Source organism: Loxodonta africana, chromosome 6 (genome assembly GCF_030014295.1).
Source record: "Loxodonta africana isolate mLoxAfr1 chromosome 6, mLoxAfr1.hap2, whole genome shotgun sequence".
Lineage (NCBI taxonomy): Eukaryota > Metazoa > Chordata > Mammalia > Proboscidea > Elephantidae > Loxodonta > Loxodonta africana.
The window spans coordinates 64,304,718-64,323,266 of NC_087347.1; the positions used below are offsets into that span (position 1 = coordinate 64,304,718).

Genomic DNA, 18,549 nt, shown 5'->3' on the forward strand with positions numbered 1-18,549 from the left:
TATCAACATTCTCGTTCTGTCTTATTCATAACCCTGGAAAATGTTGAGACAGAAAGATAGTGGCCTAGCAAGGGCAGTTCTTACAGTTCTTAAAGTAACTTTGTAAGAGCTTCCCAGAAAGACAGAGGAGGAAATTTTGGCATTCCTGATACAAATCATATTCTAATATAGTTATTTCAACATATGTTTGCATGAATCCTGTAGTGTCAACTCACATATACTGAAGAGCCAATATAAAAAAGGACCCTGATTCAAATAGACTGAAGAATTTTTGTTTTGTTCTTATTTCCTTTGATGGATTATTGGTAGAAAATTACTATACCAAAATAGCATGTTAATCAATATTTGTCATCTTTATTTTATTCTATTTTTACAAATTTTTTTCATCTGTGATAGTGATATCGAATGACTATCTTTTAGAGTACTTAAAGTATTGTTTTTCTATAATTTAAAGGTACTAATCAAATGAAATCGCATACACAAAAGCATTTTGTAAACTCCAAGTCCTTATTCAAATAGTATGTACTATCTGTACTATATATACAAGATTATTAAATATCAGACTATTATAACTTCATCCCTCTTTTTTCTTTCCACTTATTCTTTCCTTTAACAGCAGTAGACATCTGTTTATTAACTCTTTTTCCCATCTTATCTCAGGTTTATTCATAATATTAGAATAGTTTATCAATGATCTAATCTCAAGAAAATGTCATCATGTTTAGTAAAGGGTCAGTGAAAATGAAGGAAACCCTCAATGAGATGGATTGGCAGGGTAGCTGCAACAACAGCCTAAAACATACCAACGATCGTGAAGATGGCACAGGACTGGGCAATGTTTCTTTCTGTTATACATAAGGTTGCCATGAGTAGGAGCCCACTCAATGGCAATTAACAACAATGGACATATTAATGATATTAACACCTGATATCTCCTGACGGGTTATCATTGTACTTAAATGTGTGGGAAGCTTCAAATGTTGAAGTGCATTAGACCTTGCCTTCAGAAGAGAATCAATCTGAGAAATTAAGAGCTTTCTAAATGTTAACAAAATCTATTTTCAAATAGCTCTTAGATCAGACAGTGATTTACTGTATTTTAAATCCCGTTGCAACGCTTTGTGTTGTTGCTAGTATTAGTTTTTCTTCACTTCTTCTAAAGCTTAACTTGTCTGAATTTTTGTAGGAGACTGCTGGATACCGATGATGAGCTCTCTGACATTGAGTCTGATTCAGTCCCATTGGAAGTCCGGGACTGGTTGGCTTCTACCTTTACACGGAAAATGGGGATGACGAAAAGGAAACCCGAGGAAAAACCAAAATTTCGGAGCATTGTGCATGCTGTTCAAGCTGGAATTTTTGTGGAAAGGTAAGTGAAATTGTTGATGTCTTAAGACAATACATTTTGAAAGGCAGCAAATAAACTAACTATATTTTATTTATTGAGGAAAACTGCAATGATAAATATATCTAGAGTGAACAGGTTTAGGACTTCTTGATAAGCTTACCTATAACAAAAAATGGAAACCCTGGTGGCGTAGTGGTTAAGTGCTACGGCTGCTAACCAGCAGGTCAGCAGTTCAAATCCTCCAGGCACTCCTTGGAAACTCTATGGGGCAGTTCTACTCTTTCCTATAGGGTCAATATGAGTCGGAATCGATTCGATGGCACTGGGTTTGGTTTGTTTTTTTATAACAAAAATGCCTTGTCCTAGATTGATTATTCTTTCTTTTTTTTTTTTAATTGACATAAAAACTGAAAGCAAAAGCCTTTTGAATGAGCATTCTTCTCAAATGAACCATTGTAAATAACTGTTTAAAAATAATTTGAATGCATTCATCTGGTACATAATTTTATCTGAATAAAAGGTAACGACTCATAAAATACTGGGGATCCTTCACTGGATGCTAACCTACACACAGAAATGAAGCGGGCCTTTTTCTCATCTGAAAAGAAAAGATCACTCTCTTCCTATCCCCCAGCAAATCTCTCTCGTGTCTACTTTTGAAGAAATTTCCAAGAAATTTATGTCACTGAAGCAAGGAATACTGATAGCTCCTAGAAGCACCCAGTCAAAGCACCAGAGTTTCTGTGCATAAAAGTCATGTTAATATGACCCAATTTTGCATTTTTTTTTTTTTTTTTTTAGCCCTTAAGAACATGATACATCTTTCAATCTAGGAAACAGGATGTTTTGACCTAAAACTACAAAAAGACCTGAAATAATCATGTTATATCTGGCTATGTTGAAACATTGGTATTAGAAATCCTTCATATCAAAAGTGATTATATTATATGAAGTTATATACAAAAAATTACTTCAATATTTGAAAACTAATGAAATTGGAATATGGAGAAATGACTTCCATCAATGTATGTAAAATTAGATTTAATGGCAGCCACATGATTTTTCATACTCATATCTTTAATCATTACTTTTAATAAACATTATAAACTTTAATTTCTCTCTGCTAAAGGAATAATGGGAAGCACATTTGGGTTTCTAAAAAGGTACCTGAGAATACATTGCAAGAAGTAGTTTATGCCATTTAAAAATGTGTTATAACCGTAGCATACACAGCTTCAGTTTGTGTCTGTGTATTACCCCAAACAACATCCATTCAGTGATTATTCAAATTATTTTGAGTATTATCTAATTGGCTTAGATAAAATAATCCTCATATTAAACAATCTGATGATTTTGGTGATGTAACACTGCCCCCCTTAGCACATTAATTGGGGCCCAACTTTGCTAGGTAGGGGGAGGGTAGGCTAGAAGTCTGCAATAGGCAGGCAGGACAAGGTAGAATAGACGTGAAAGAATATCTATAACCATGTTTCTATTTTTATAAAACATTTAGGTAAAAGTATGACAGTTACTGCTTTTCTATGACATAAAATTGAAAATATCCAAATTGTAACTCAGAAAGTCAGTGAGAGTATCACAGATAATGTTTGATTTGCTGAGGGAGAGTATTTTTGTCTTTTTGTTTGTTAAGAAAATATTACAGAATTTGGAAAACTTCAAAGAATTGCAAACTATGGATGTAATCCAACTTCTGTTTCTATTCCATAAGAGATGAAGAATTCTGAAAAGTATATTAGTGTGTTAAATTTCCATTTTTTTATATCCTACTTGAAGCAAATTTTATATAATAGTCTATAGAAATATTAAAATATACTTTAAGTAGCTAAATTAACACAAAGTCTTAAAAAAAGTAAATGTGCTAGTCACGTATGAAAATGAAATCTTTTTATCATTTGTGAGTCCTAACTGGTAAGCACATAGAAATAGCAGGATATGTTTATCCTGAATTTTTAAAACTAATCATCTTCAACCCTGAAAGTTAGGAAATCACCTTGAGTTCTCCCTCAAGTATCCCCTCCGTTGGTTCTGTGCCTCAGCAAGTCCTGGTGATTGTCTTACCCAGTTGTATCCTGAATCCAGGCACTGCTTCATCTCCACTCCTGCCACCCCAGTCTGAACCTCCATTATTTACCATTGGAAATATTACAGTAGCCTTCTAGGGATTTTCTCCTCTCCCTCACTTTCCTTCTCCAAAGAAGTCATTCTGCAGTGATATTGTAAAATATAAATTAGTTGTTGTCACTCCTAAGCTTAAAACCATATGATAGTTTCCAATTTCACTTTATATTAAAGTAAACTTTGTGTCATGGCCTTGCATGATTAGGCTTCTTTTCCCTCTCAGCCTCATCTAATGCTTCTCACATCCCTGACTGAACTCCACCTACACCAGCCTGATTCAAAACACTATTCTCTTTGCCATATCATACTTTCTGTCTAGGCCACGGAGTGCAGCTGACTCAATGTTATTTCATTTTTAAAATATCTCATTCTGTGAACGTCACCAAACTCATCCCTGCTTTTGGGCCATCACTCCTGCTGTTTCCTCTTTCAGGAATGATTCGCTCCACCCTTCAGCTTTGATGGCCGTTTTTATCCTTCCAGGGCCTTCCCTGACCATTTTGTACGCTGTCTGTCATTATTTCTTCACCCAGCCAGTGGTTTACCTCACAGCACTTATTCTTGATTGTAATCATACATTGTTTCTTATTTGTTGTCTCTCTTCACCACTGGAATAAGCCCCATGAAAGCAGTGACTGTATTTCCCTTTTTCTCCACTAGTCTGTTGCCTAGCACAGGAACTGGCACAGGAGAGTGTTTTGTAAAGTTTTAAAATTATATTTTGTAATTACAGTAAAAACTTCCAAAAATAACCCACCACATTTCCAGTTGGACTTTAACCACCTGTCCAAAAAAATCAAACTCACTGCTGTCAAGTCAATTCCGACTCATAGCAACCCTATAGGACAGAGTAAAACTGCCCCGTAAGGGTTTCCAAGGAGCAGCTGGTGGATTTGAACTGCTGACCTTTTGATTAGGAGCCAAGCTCTTAACCACTATATCGCCAGGGCTCTTAACTACCTGTAGGAGACCAAAAATTCATTATTTTTTTTTCAGAAACATATAATACATCCACTATTTTCTAAAATGTGTTGTTGTTGTTGTAGTTGTGTTCCATTGAGTTGATTCTAACTCCTGGTGATCCCATGTGACAGAATAGAGCTGCCCTATAGGATTTTCTTGGCTGTAATCTTTACAGGAGGAGATTGTCAGGTCTTTCACCCATGGAGCTGCTGGAGTGCAAGGGCCCCTTTTCCTAAAGTGTGAGGTTTAAGTGAAGATTTCTCTTAGTGTCATCCTCACTCCAGGATGAGTCATCCTCATTTCCCATCCTAATGTTCTATTTCTGGTTATAGGAATAGAAATTTCTGAACCAACTCCAATTCTAAGAAATTCAGTATCACCAGAGTTCTAAGTGAGCCTTGGGAGCCCTAGAGAATGAAGGAATTGGCACCAGTGGTGTGCTGAGAATAGTAACAAAAACAATAATAACGGATTTCGTTAATTAAGTACTTATTATATTCCAGGAATTTATATCATTTACTCTTCACAAAAAAATTATAGATATAATTATCCCCGTGTTACAGAAGCATGACATTAAATAGCTTTCCAAAGGTCACATGGCTGGTGAGTGACTAACCTGTGATTCAAAACATAAGTTCCCACATCCATACTGCTATATCATACTGCAAAACGAGCCTGGTTGCACAGTGTTTAAGTACTCAGCTGCTAACAAAAATATTGGGAATTCAAACATACCAGCTGCTCCATAGGAGAAAAATGTAGCAGTTCGACTGCATAAAGATTACACCTTAGAAATCCTATGGGACAGTTCTGCTCTGTCCTGTAGGGCCACTATAAATCAGAATAGACTCAATGGCAAACCACAACAATGTCATACTGCTTTTCTGTACCATGCAGGCAAACTGAATTTACTTAATTTTTAAAATATCACATTTCTGATTGATTTTTGTATTTACCCTTTTCCTCCTGTGACTCTTTCATTTTCCCTGCACCTTTATTTTTTGTAATAATGACTAGGAAAATAGATAAAAAGACCATTTGTTCCCTCCAAAACAAAAATCTAAGTATCATTGTTAACAGGATTTACTTTCCAAATCTTTTGTAGTATGATTAGTAGTTTTCTTGCCCTGAAAGGTTAGAATAATCAATGGCATAATTAATATCATAAGTATTTTTATTTGTAAACTGCTCTGAAATATTCCAATAGAGGTAGAGGATAAGGATAATATTTTTAGTTATATCTAATCACTCACATCTAAAAATGATTTAAAACCAAAGATCCCATTGCTTTCGAGTCAATTCCAACTCAAAGCAACCCTATAGGACAGAGTAGAACAGCCCCACAGGGTTTCCAAGGAGGACCTGGTGGATTCCAACTGGCAACCTTTTGGTTAGCAGTCTGAGCTCTTAACCACTGCGCCATCAGAACTCCAAAAATGATTTAAGGTCATTTAAAATAAACGTAAAATGGAAAGATGAAAATAAAGATACAGTAACAACAGCCTTATAATAAAATAGGGAAGCGCTTTATCTAGAAAGCCTAGAGATATAATTAAATAGAATATTTTAATTCTGAACTTCTAAGATGTTAACATTAAAAAGAAAAACATGATGAATTACTTGGATTTCATTATCTTAAAAGAAAAAAGCTTTCACCTAGAAAATGAGAAATATGTGTCATGTTTTTTTAATATAAGGAACATTGACTCAAAACAATCGATATCTTCCATAGTGGGTTTGTAAAAGATACGGAATATTTTCCACATGACTGTTCTTGATATAGTAAAGACCCTAATACAAATTAATGATAAATTATGGTTAAGTCCAGGCATTTTGAGGAGAGAAGTCACAGCAATAGAGTTTAGGAATGCAGGTTGTTATGGACTAACTTGATATAAAAATTAAGGGACGTGATTACTAACCAGTTGAATTCTCTCCTTCCAGGACTTTGTGGATGAACTATGCGTCTTTCAGAGTCCTGAATAGAAACCTTTTGCTGCTTCAACCCATTAGGGGAATCAGATTGATTCTGTTCTCTCACGAACCTATGGAGGGATTTCTTATATTCGGTTTATGCCATCTTGGTTGACTATCTGAAGATGGAGAAATCAAATGAATTATTTATTAATATAGTTGTTTTTGTTATTGATGTTATTATACAAATGTACTTTGTTTTCTTTCTGAATAATCTTTGTTAATCTTAAATGACAATTTGAACAAACCTAAGCAATCTTTGTCAAAACATAAAAAAAAAAAACTCCCTAAATTTTGATGACACTATATATTCCCTCCTATAGTTTCCATTTTGTCAAAAAAATTATATCAAAAATATTATAATGACATTCATCTTCCAGACTAAACATTTTGGTGCATAAAGGGATACAAAACAAGAATGCTGTACTGTAGTAAATACTATGGCATGTTAGAAAGTGTTATTGCATGTGCAAAATACAGTCCGTCTTTTTAAAAATCCGAGTGGAGGGAAGTATAGTTTTACATAGAAACTAAAATCATATTCGCATTGGTTGTGAGAAGACAAAATCCTATTAAAATCAGCCATATTATAGATTATGGCCTTAGTTGTCATTGTTGCTATAAACAAAATTCGTAACTAATCCTAAAAGATAAACAAGCCAAGAGCCATTTTTTCCTTATATTTAACAAATAGCTGAAAACTTTGAGTAAATGATTTCTATGTATACACTTATTTTTATCTTTTTTAGGATGTACAGAAAGACCTCTTCAGTGATTGGTTTGTCGTATCCAGCAGCTGTTATAGTAACATTAAAGGTGAAATAATTTCAATTATTTTAGCTTTTTAAATAGACATCATTCAAAAAAATCTTAAAATGGGTGGAAGAGAATAAGAATAGTTCTTTGTTGTAGTCTACATATTTGAACGTAAAAAATATTTTAACCATTTGCAACATGTCACATGTTTAAAATCATAACTCATTGTACACATAAAGGAGGATTTATTTACACTAACCAATTATATCAGTGCCTGTATGTGTGTGTGTATATAATATTTTTCCCCTATGTTTTACTCTTATTTAGATGGATCTTGAATTCAGCTCTGAGATGGTACTTGTGCTTGTCCAGATATACATATTCTCACATATATACGTGTGTATATATATATACCCATATATGTGTATGTATGTTTGTATGTATAGAATGGGAGGGTTAAATGTTAGATGTTTTAGTCAAATATCTTTAAAAGACAAAACTGATAATGAATAAAATTGTTTTATAATGAGTAAAATTGTCCAGAATTTTAGGCCTGAGAAAATATAGAAATAAGATAAATTTAAGAAAGGAAAGAAAAGAGAATTCTTCTCTCTTGCCTCTGGCTTCTACTGTGGCTGCCTTAATCTAAGAAGTCAAATAGCTACATTATATGTTTTAGAAACAACTGGAGTCTAAACTCGGAAGTGATGAAAGTTGTTTGCTCAATTATTTTCTCCACTTTGTGTGTGTGTCGTTACCAGGTATTATTTCTACAGAGCCAGCTATTTCTAGGCTTATCATTCTAAATCCTTATTTCTTTCTATCACTTAATTTGGATGAAGGAATATAACTTTATCTGCTATAACAGCTTCATAATGGTTTTCCTGTGTTAACTACGAACAAAAAATGCTGGCAACAGGAGATCCTGGGTTGCTTTATTTCTGATTTATTATACTCCTTTTCTAGTTTAAATTTGTATTACTCTCTTCTTCTTTTTTTTCTGTTTTGAACATCTTCTTTGCATTTGTTTATCCTCTGTTGCATATTAGATATTACTCTTAATAATTTTAAAGCATAGTTCATTTTTTCTTAGATGCTTTTTAATATTTAGGTTTCTAAGATTATAATAAAGACAAATACCTGGCTGAAATGTCACATTACAGGAAACTAGTTACTCATTGGTTCTTGAGGGGTTTCTCCCTCCCTACTATTAAAGAAAACAAAAATCCTCATAACTGGACCAATAAACAATAGCATAAGTGGAGAAAAGATTGAAGTTGTCAAGGATCTCATTTTACTTGCATCCACAATCAACACCCATAGATGCAGCAGTCAAGAAATCAAATGACATATTGCATTGGGCAAATCTGCTGCAAAAGAAGACCTTGTTTAAGTGTTGAAAAGCAAAGATGTCACTTTGAGGACTAAGGTGTGTTTGACCCAAGTCATGGTGTTTTCAATCACCTCATATGCAAGCGAAAGCTGGACAAGGAATAAGGAAGACTGAAGAAGACTTGATGCCTTTGAATTATGGTATTGGTAAAAAAAAATACTGAATATACCATGGACTGTCAGAACAAAAAAGTCTGTCTTGGAAGAAATACAACCAGAGTGGTCCTTGGAAGTGAGGATGGTGAGACTTCATCTCATGTACTTTCAACATGTCAGGAGGGACCTGTCTCTGGAGAAAGACATCATGCTTGCAGAGGGTTAGTGAAAAAGAGAAACACCCTCAATGAGATGGATTGACATAGTAGCTGCTATGATGGGCTCAAATATAACAATGATTGTGAGCATGGCGCAAGACTGGGCAGTGTTTTGTTATGTCATACATGGGGCCACTATGAGTTGGAACTGACTCAACAACACCTAACAACAACAATTATTTTCTCAACTATGAGCAAGAACATTTTTATTTTGTTTTATGAACCTTTGCTTAAACATCAACTAACAAAATATTTCACTATGAAAGAATTTGATAATTTTTCTGAAATGTGATATAGTAAAAACACATGAACTAAAAGGACAAAGGAGGAAGCATCACTGAGAAAATAATATTTTTGATTAAATAATAATTCTTATTTCCTGGAATACTTCCTTGTCTCTTGTGTGTCCTCAATCTGACAATGTAAAAGTCAAACATCTGCAGTAGTTTACAAATGTAAATAATCATTTTTTTGTAAAAATACCCAAGAAATGGAGAGCTAACCTTTTACCCAGTGAGAAATCTCTAGCTGGAATGGTAAATAGTAGCATGTAGCAGTCGGAAGTAATTCTTGGAATTTGATAAAAGATTGTTGGCCTCCTTTGAGCTTTACTGAGGGTAAAATGCCTTCTAGCAGAACTTCTATAGATTTTTAATTCCCAAGCAGACAAAGCAAGTGCTTGTTGATCAAATTAGGGTTAAATGCAAGGACTATAACAAAGGCACACAAATAAAACAAAAAATATTTCACTTGGTGTGTCCAAGTAATTAAAATGACATTTGACGCTCTTACTAATTTTCAAAAGAAGTATTTTTAAAAGTGACTGAATACATTTATCAGCTGTTCAGTTTCATTTCAACACATTACAGCATGTATAATTGGCCTCTATAAAAATATGTTATGTCAAGTGGATGAAATTCTAAAGAATGCCTACTCAAATTCAAAATTAATGCATAGCTTTAAAGATGCCAACTTCTCAAGTCTTAACCTGCTGTGTGTATAACACTAGACCTTCTTTGCTAACACTTTCTGATAATTATTAGACCTGACTCTTGACCGTATTCAGATTTTTAAGATTTCACCGATTTATTTAGTGTTGGAACTCAAACTGTATATCAAAACCTGCTTCATGTATAATACTGACGTCACTTGCTACAAGTCCATTTTTGTGGACTCCTCTGCAAGATTTCCCCCTAAAATTACTTTAAGCAATATCATCAGGTAGCTGCAGTGTTTTCATAGCTCTATCCACTGCCCTTTCTCTTACCTCTTGGGGAAAATTTCTTAGGATACTTGGACATTTTCCAAAGGTCTTGCATTCTTCCCTAGGGAAATGCCTGAAACACCAAAATTCTTATCCTTTTCTTGGATCAAAACACCCTCTTCCTCTTCTCATCAGTTGTCCCCAGAGGAAAGTATAAATGAGTTAGCCAAGGTTAGAGTAATAGTGGTATACTCTACCTCTGGAGGGTGTTTACATTTCAAAAGAGGACCTAATTTATCAAAGCTTTAAACAAATGACTAACTTTTAAGGTGGAACTTTAAGTAATATAGTAGGTGGGTGGGTGGGAGAGAGATATTGGGGCTATCTTCTCTCCTTCAATTCACATCACCCACATAACTGGCAATTCTAACTTAAAATGAGGCTCACTGTGGAAAATGACCAATGACGTGGATTTGGAGAGAGATGAAGGATGAGGGCAGTATTATATTGTTATTAGGTTTATTACATCAGTTTTATAACCTTGAGATTGAGGTGAAGATCTTGGTGCTGTGGTCAGTATTATGGCCTCATTTTGTGGCACCATGGATAAAAACTGACCCTGTCATATCAGACTCTACTGTAAATATAATTTGACCTGCTGAATGGAAATCTGACCTCCTGTGTGTACAGTGCCTGATCTTCCCAAGAGTTTTTTATAGAGAGAAACAGAACTAAATGATATTGTCACCTAAAACATTTACTTTTTTTCTACAGGATGTTGATAAATGGTCTTTTGATGTATTTGCCCTAAATGACGCAAGTGGAGAACACAGTTTGAAGTTTATGATGTATGAACTGTTTACCAGATATGATCTTATCAACCGTTTCAAGGTCAGAAGCCTGGAACAAAAGTGCAGTGCTCTTAAAATTGATTATCTGAATAAGAATGAAAATGCAAAATGTAGAGTTATTAATCAGTTCATTTTAGAATGCTTGTAGTTGGCAGGCCACAGAACCAAGGGGGAAAGTTTATCATGTGACATAGCCAGTCTCCCCAACTCACAGACATAGATACCAAGAGACCATTACAGCCTCATTCCAACAAGATACCAACCTCCCCCGAATCAGTCACAGAACACTCGGTAGAGATAGGAAACTGTGTCTTAAAGAAACATGATCTTTGGTGTTCCTAAAACAGAATGAAGCTTTATTGGTATCTTTGCTTAAATTAAAATATAGGGGCTTCTAATTAACTTCTTTTGGAGCCACCTAAGCAACAGATTTGATTCAGACTTCTGAGCTGTCTACAACCTACAACTTTTATCATTAATTATGAAATCATGGGATTTTTAGAGATTGAAGGTACTGGAAGGTATCATCTATTTTTAACCTCCTTGTATTACAGATAGAATAAACTAGATGTTGCCAATTATAATAGAAAATTTTTACTCTTGTGAGAACTAGACTTCTTACTTGATTCTGGAAGATATAAAAAATTTAAAGACTACACTATGAGTAAGACGACTGTTTCATTTATATTAATTAAACACTTGGGGTTACAATCCTTCTCAGGTCATCAGGGAAGTTGATTGAAACCTAACATGCTAATGAAGTGGGTTTTTAGAACAATCCATATTTAACTCAATGAAACTACTGCCCACATCTGCACTTATTAATGTGTCCCACCTCAAACACTGTTGGGTTTCTGTTAATTTAGTGCTACTCTTTTGGTCAAAATATAATCATAATTATTACTTTCCACAGATTCCTGTTCCTAGCCTAATATCCTATGCAGAAGCTTTAGAAGTTGGTTACAGCAAGTACAAAAATCCATATCACAATTTAATTCACGCAGCTGATGTCACTCAAACTGTGCATTACATAATGCTTCATACAGGTATCATGGTAAGAAAGTCTTTGTAACTGAAGTTTGTTAGGTTGGAAACCTTGTATTCCTCTGAACTTCCCACTGTCTCTTCAATAAAAGTGTTGTTAGTAATAATCTTTTGAAATTTTAAGGGTTAATTAGTTATTGATAATATAAGTTATTTCTAATATTTCAGTGTAAATAAGATACCCAGGGGCAGATCAAAACATATTATAAATTTTCCAACATTGGGAATATAGAACATTTTTTTTGCTAATTCTTTTTCCCATAGGAATCAGCCACAAAAAAGTAATTTAGAGAAATAGTCCTCAGAATAATCTTAGAGTGCTCTTCTCTCACTCATCCTATCGCTCAAGCTGACCTTAGTAGTGCTTTTTTCTTTTACTTGCATTGTTAATCACAATCAAATTCTAATATGGCTATTAGGAAGTTATTCATTTGAGTTTTTCCAAATTCCTCTTCCCCTTCTTTGCATCTGATTGAATCAATGAATTAGTGACTAAATTATCCAGCAATGCAAACCCTGGGATAACAATGAGTATATGACAGGGATTTTGAAACTGTCTGGAATTTCTATAGTGTCTCAGGGCTTAGGATGTCTGCTAGAACGTAAAAGAGGAGGAGCAGCCCTTCTTCTAAAGGTTCCAGACTGTGAGATGGGTTCAAGGTAGGGTGGACCATATGAGATTCTCAAATCCCAGTGCCTTCTTGACTCCTTATGTGTCAACCCAGGCTAAGACAATGCCATAAAATAAATTGAAGTGGAATGTTCCACCAAACCCCAAAATATGTGTTTTCTGCTTGTTCAGATTTCAGAAATCATACCTCTTCTATTGGGAAGGGCCATTGGCACTCAGATCTAGTGAAGTAGCACTGTTTGAGGCTCAGGGACCCTCAAAACTCCATCATTCTGTACCAGAAACCCTGTATTCCTATCCAAGCAAAGCCCTCTCCAGAGCATCAAGTCCTGAAGATTTCAAAAGCTTAAAACAGGTGTATAATTCTTCAAATTCTTTATATACAGGAAAATTTCATCATTATTTAATTTTCCCATGTGTTGTTTACTATGTAGAACATCCATTTGCTATGACTCATCCAAGCAGTACCCCAGATGGTGACTGAAAATGTTCTCTATTCTTTCTTTATTTGCCTCCTAAATCTTGCTGATCCATCAATGCCTTGAACTCAGATCCCACCTGCCCCATGTTCCAATTATCTATTGCTCCAAAACAAACCACCTCAAAACTTAGTGGCTTCAAACACTGATTTACTATCTCTCAAGGGTCTATGTTAAGGATGATCTCAACTAGGAGGTTCTCACATGTTTCACGTGATTGTAGGCAGTTAGCAACTCTGGTTGAAGACAACAGAGGGCATAACTGGGAAGGATGTCCACAACCTCTCCCTCACGTGGCTGGCATTTGATAATGGGTATTGGCTTGGAGCTCATCTAGGGCTTTTACCAGTATCTACATATGGCCTCTTCATGTAGCTTCAACTTCTCAGAGAATGGTGGCTGGATTCTGAAAGGGAGTGTTCCTAAAGGGAGGCAACGGAAGCTGCCAGTCTTAAGACCTAGGCATGCAAACATGCACGGTGTCATTTCTTCCATATTCTGTTGTTCAAAGCAGTCACAGAGCCTGCCAGATTCAAGGGGAGAGGACATAAACCTTTCCTCTCAATGGAACAAGTATCAAAGAATTTTTGGCCAATTTTGTCCATCATACTCCTATTTCCTTCTTTCCATTAAGTTGAAGGACTTTTGATTCCAAAATAGTCCATCAAAATCTGAAAAGGAAAAGGAAGTGCAGAAAATAAGGCAACTAGCTTTCATCCAGTACCTACTATAGGCCAAGCATGATGTCAGACCTTTTCTATCACATTGCCTTGTTGTTCAGGTGTCTTCAAATGGCTCTATCTCTGCAGCCTTAGGGAAGAGAGGAGAAGCAGGGAAAAAAGCGTAGTAACTTGAAGGAAGTGAGGAGGATAAATTCTCTTCTCTCGTTGACCTTCAGTATAACCTAGCAGCAGTACCTACCATTCTGCTCACATCTCCAAGCTTCTATCTTTTCCTCATCTCAGTTCCTTACCATTGAGCTCTTACTCTAACACTTCACCTCCCTAAATTTGGAAGATGCTTTCTCTACTCCTCAGCCTCAATTCCTGCCTGTTGGAGTTTCATCTCAGTCCACAGTAACCACCACCTTAAAGTTTGTTTTGATTGGCAGATAGAGAGGAGAATTAAAATGATTCTTGTTCTGCCAGAGTTGTTCCTGGCACACCAGGTTGGAAGTCTGGAATTTATTTCCCCACAGGGCAAAATGGATTCGATAGGCATTTAGAGAATTTCTTGGAATCCCACCAGCAACTCTATAGAAATATGCATTTTATGACAGGCTTACAAAGTAATATAACCTGATTTGGAGTTAAGTTCTTTCCTTTGGGAGGCAAAAATCTCAAAAACTTTCACTGATGGAGTGGCACGTCCCTCTTGTGACCTTCTAGAAGGTTTAGCTATGTATGTGGTTAACTTTTTACCTTGTTTTTTCCCCATTTAAGGTGTAACACATGCTCATTGGGCCAGATCAAATGCAGTTGTGGGCTGGGTTTGGTGCTTAGTCAAGGCTTACTTGCCTTCCCTTTCAGAAGTCTAATTTGCCATTTTGAAGGAAGGAAGCAGAGATTACCAATAATAAGTAGAAACTCAAACTTTCAAAGATAAATAGCTTTAAAATAGCATAAGCAGTTAAAAAGTATATGAACCTTCTTTATACCTGTTTATCTTTCTAGAGAGAGAGAGAGAGAATGTCTCTGTGTGTGTCTGTGTGCGCGCACACGCTCAGGAATACCGTGGGGGAGTGCATGCGCACACACAAAATCCCTTTCAAGCTATTTTGGTTTAATAAGGCTTTATTGTCACAGCTCTTTCTTGAAATCTTTGCTTTCACTTCGTTTGATATGCATAGTGTATGAGTGTGAAAAACAGAGTGCCTCCTGACAGCTGCAAATGCTAATACTCAACCTTGTTAAAGCTGCTTTAACATCTTCCTGGTTAAAGCTGCTTGCCTTTTGTTTTCTAAGGCCTTTGTCTTGAATCTGATAGCAAGGTGGCTTTCATTTCAAGTGTTTGGCATTTCTTCTTAATTCTGTGGCTTTGAAAAAGTTAATGAAAATGAGATATTTAAATGTCATTGTAAAATAGGAGCTGAACTGACGAAGTTGCCTCAGAACCAATGTACTGGAAAAGCAATGCCTAGTTCAGTGTAATAAAAGATCTGCTTTAATTATGAAGTGCCATCTGTTTCAACTGCAGAACCCTTTTTTCTCAAGGTGACTTTGAAGCGGTGGGGGTGTTTTGTTACTGGGTAAATAAACACACAGGTAGATAGAGAAGTTTAAACCCTCAATATGAGTTTACCCTCAGCTACGTAAGGAAGGCTTGTTCAGGATGTAACCAGCCAGCCATTCCAGCATCTCTGGAAGACTGGGGAAATCTGCCACAGCCTGGATGACTTCTAGAAAGTTGAAGGTGTTTGTGAAGATTACATAGTCACTTTGAGAGGGCCATGATTTATCAAACGTAGGATTAGGTTGGAAATTCGTCTCTGATTTTATTCATCCTCTATAGCAACAATGACCTGTGGGCTCCCTATATATCAGGTTAGTTTCGCCTTTGCAAAAATAGTCTGGTGAGAAAACTTTAGTGTTTTCCAGGATCTGGAAAATACATTTAAACTAAAGAGAATAATGAGGACTTCTAATGATAGGTGGTGAAATTAAAAGGAAAGACAAAACGAATTTATGAATATGTTGACTGTTTTGTCGAAAATAGGCTACAATGCCAGCTTGACAGATTTTGGAAAGTTATTTTAACAATCTTTCCTCTAAATGAGAAAAACCTCTGGTTGGTGAGTATATCCGGGACAGATTACCCAATAAGCAAGGTCTGCACAGGCTTACTTGTGCTTACTTAGAAATCTGTAGTGCACAATTTCACCTGTTTTTCACCACATCAAAGTTATACATATGCATCAAAGATACGCATCAAAAATGCTGTGAAAACCATGTGATAGTGTACACTACAGATTAGTAAGTAAACACGAGTAAGCCGGCACAGACCTTGTTTGCTGGTTAATCTGCCCCTTCGAGTATTAGTAATTTTCATATTTATGAATGTGCTAGAACAAAAAATATATAGAAATATTATTCCTTTATTTAAAACTCTCAGCCTTTTCTTACCCCTCTGGTTTGATATGTAGAAAACTCACATTAGTGCTGCAGTGAGTGTCCTGCTGTTTGAGGGCAGTCCTATCAGTGTGGCATTTGTGGAGCATTTTTTCCAAAGCTACCCAACACTGTCAGGTGACTAATGCAGTCTGTCACCTGAAAGTTGTTCTGAGGACCATTGCCTGGAAGGACTGTGATGAAGTCATTGTCCTTCCATGTGTTAATGTCATAAATGATACCCTCAAGCCTGGGAGTAGGTGGTGCTGAGAAGAGTCGATGCTGGTAGATCCCTATGTGTGTGTGTGTGTGTGTGTCTCCTTTTGGCACTTGATTAATTTATAGCCCTGTGCCATGGTGACAGTGATGTGCACTAGCTCAATCCTTTTGCTAAAGAGAAAATGCTTCACAGAGTGCTGCCAAGCCACCTCTGAATGTCTCTTTGAACATGAAATCATCCGAGGGCCTTGGCTAGAAAACACTTGCATTTGAGGGCTTCTTACTCCTTGTTCTCTCTCTAATACTAAGAACAGAGGGGGTAAAGATGACTTGAAGCCTATTTACTTTGGAAATTGTAGCTCACTGACTAGACCCAGAAATAGTCTCCCACATTCTGGAATGACTCAATTTTTCTCAGGTCAATCTACAAAAGACTTGCTACAGTGTTTCTATTCTATAAACTGTGGAAATTGTGCTTTTATAAACGGCGTCTTTTTTTTTTTTTTGTCGTACAACACTGCTTGGAAAAGTAGAAAGAATATAGGCTTTGGAGCCCATCAGGCATTCACTTGAGACCATGTTCCACTGCTTCCTGGCTCTCTCCCCACCTCGGTTACCTTAACACTAAAACGTGGTTAATAATACTTCCCATCTTGTAGAATGACAGTGAGGAGTAAATGAAACCATATAGGTAAAGCACCTAGCCTACTGTCTGAAACAGAATAGATACTAATGCATGTTGTCCAAATATTATTAATTTATTATATTATGCTATACTAAGCTATAGCAACTTAGCTTAGCGAAAAAAAGCATTCAAGCTTATAACTTCAGGCTAAATGAGTTATTAATTATGCTTTTTAGATGCACCAGGTGTTAATAGGTCATTGTGATTTCTAATATTGGATTACCTCCCAATTCCAAACCTTCAGGCAGTTTTCATAAGTATTGTTTCCATATTCTTCCTTTTTCATACTCCTGATGTTCTGAACGGAAAATCCCCCAGCTGCATACCTACACTTACACACATATGCCTTCTGCCTCTTTTATTCACTCACTCACTTTCATACTCATACACACACAGTACCATATTTTTTCTCAAATAAAGTGCCCATGTGAATAATATGCCCACGCATATAACATACGCATAGTTTGCTTACGAAAATACTGAGGGAGTTGGCAAAGAACATATAACGTGTGCCTTATTTGCATAAAAATACAGTAATTCAGATATGAAGATTACATCCTAAGTCTTACATCACAGTTTAGGAGCTTCTACTCATTCCTATATTCAGTTAAATCAGCTAGAAATTCTACTTTTAAAATCTTAGAAGGAACAAAAACTTTGCAATCAGACAGAACTTGGTGTAAATTCCTGCTCTGCCACTTGACAGTTGTAACCTTAGGGAAGTTAAGCCTCTCCAGGATTCAGCTTCCTTATCTGCAGAATAAGAATAAAAAACATTTACCTGGTAAATAGTAAGTAGGATGGTTATTAGAATTAAATGAGACTATCCAACTGAAGAGTCCAGTTAATGTTATTTCCCGCCCCTTCCTTTCTGTCATTATTGTTTCCGCTGTTAATGAGAGTCAGTGCCTCCCTATGATATAATTGGAAGACATCCCATTTTAGAGTAAGTCTACCTGAGCATTTCTCTGGGCAGAATGCACTCTACAGTTCAGATGAAGCAGAGCACCTGCATTGCCCATGACTCATTACTCTATTGAAAGTAAGAAGAACCCAGGTCGTGCACTGACTACTGTTCTAATTGGGAAAAGTAATGTGATTCAACCTCATTCTCTCTGGCTTGTCCTCGTGTATTATTTATAAAATCCATGAATGTAGATATACATTTCTTTTATGAGTTAACATTCTTGTTTGACACCCGCATAAAATGAATTAGCAGCTAAGGAGCTAAAAATCAGTCCAAAATTCTACTTTCACTAATACAAAATCGATGTGTTTTATAAATAAAGTGTGAAAGTGTAGTGCTTCTCTTTTCCCAAACTATTTTAAAAGAACTTAAATTAAGGCCGTAGTGCTGCAATAAATCAGAGATTCTCCGAGGAAGTACTATTCAGTACCCAATAAGCAAGTTATGCAGGGGCTTCCGTGTGCTTACTGATATGT

General features: G+C 35.9%; 1 protein-coding gene across 2 annotated transcripts in view; it reads left to right on the forward strand.

Annotated features, from left to right (window-relative positions):
- The window catches only part of PDE1A (phosphodiesterase 1A), a 382,834-nt gene that overhangs the window by 304,174 nt on the left and 60,111 nt on the right, over positions 1-18,549 (forward strand). For both annotated transcript variants that reach the window (XM_010602781.2, XM_064286924.1), the window contains exons 3-6: positions 1,187-1,369; positions 7,174-7,240; positions 10,865-10,981; positions 11,855-11,995. In XM_010602781.2, the coding sequence (XP_010601083.1) occupies positions 1,187-1,369; positions 7,174-7,240; positions 10,865-10,981; positions 11,855-11,995 (508 nt within the window). The remainder of the gene's footprint in view (positions 1-1,186; positions 1,370-7,173; positions 7,241-10,864; positions 10,982-11,854; positions 11,996-18,549) is intronic.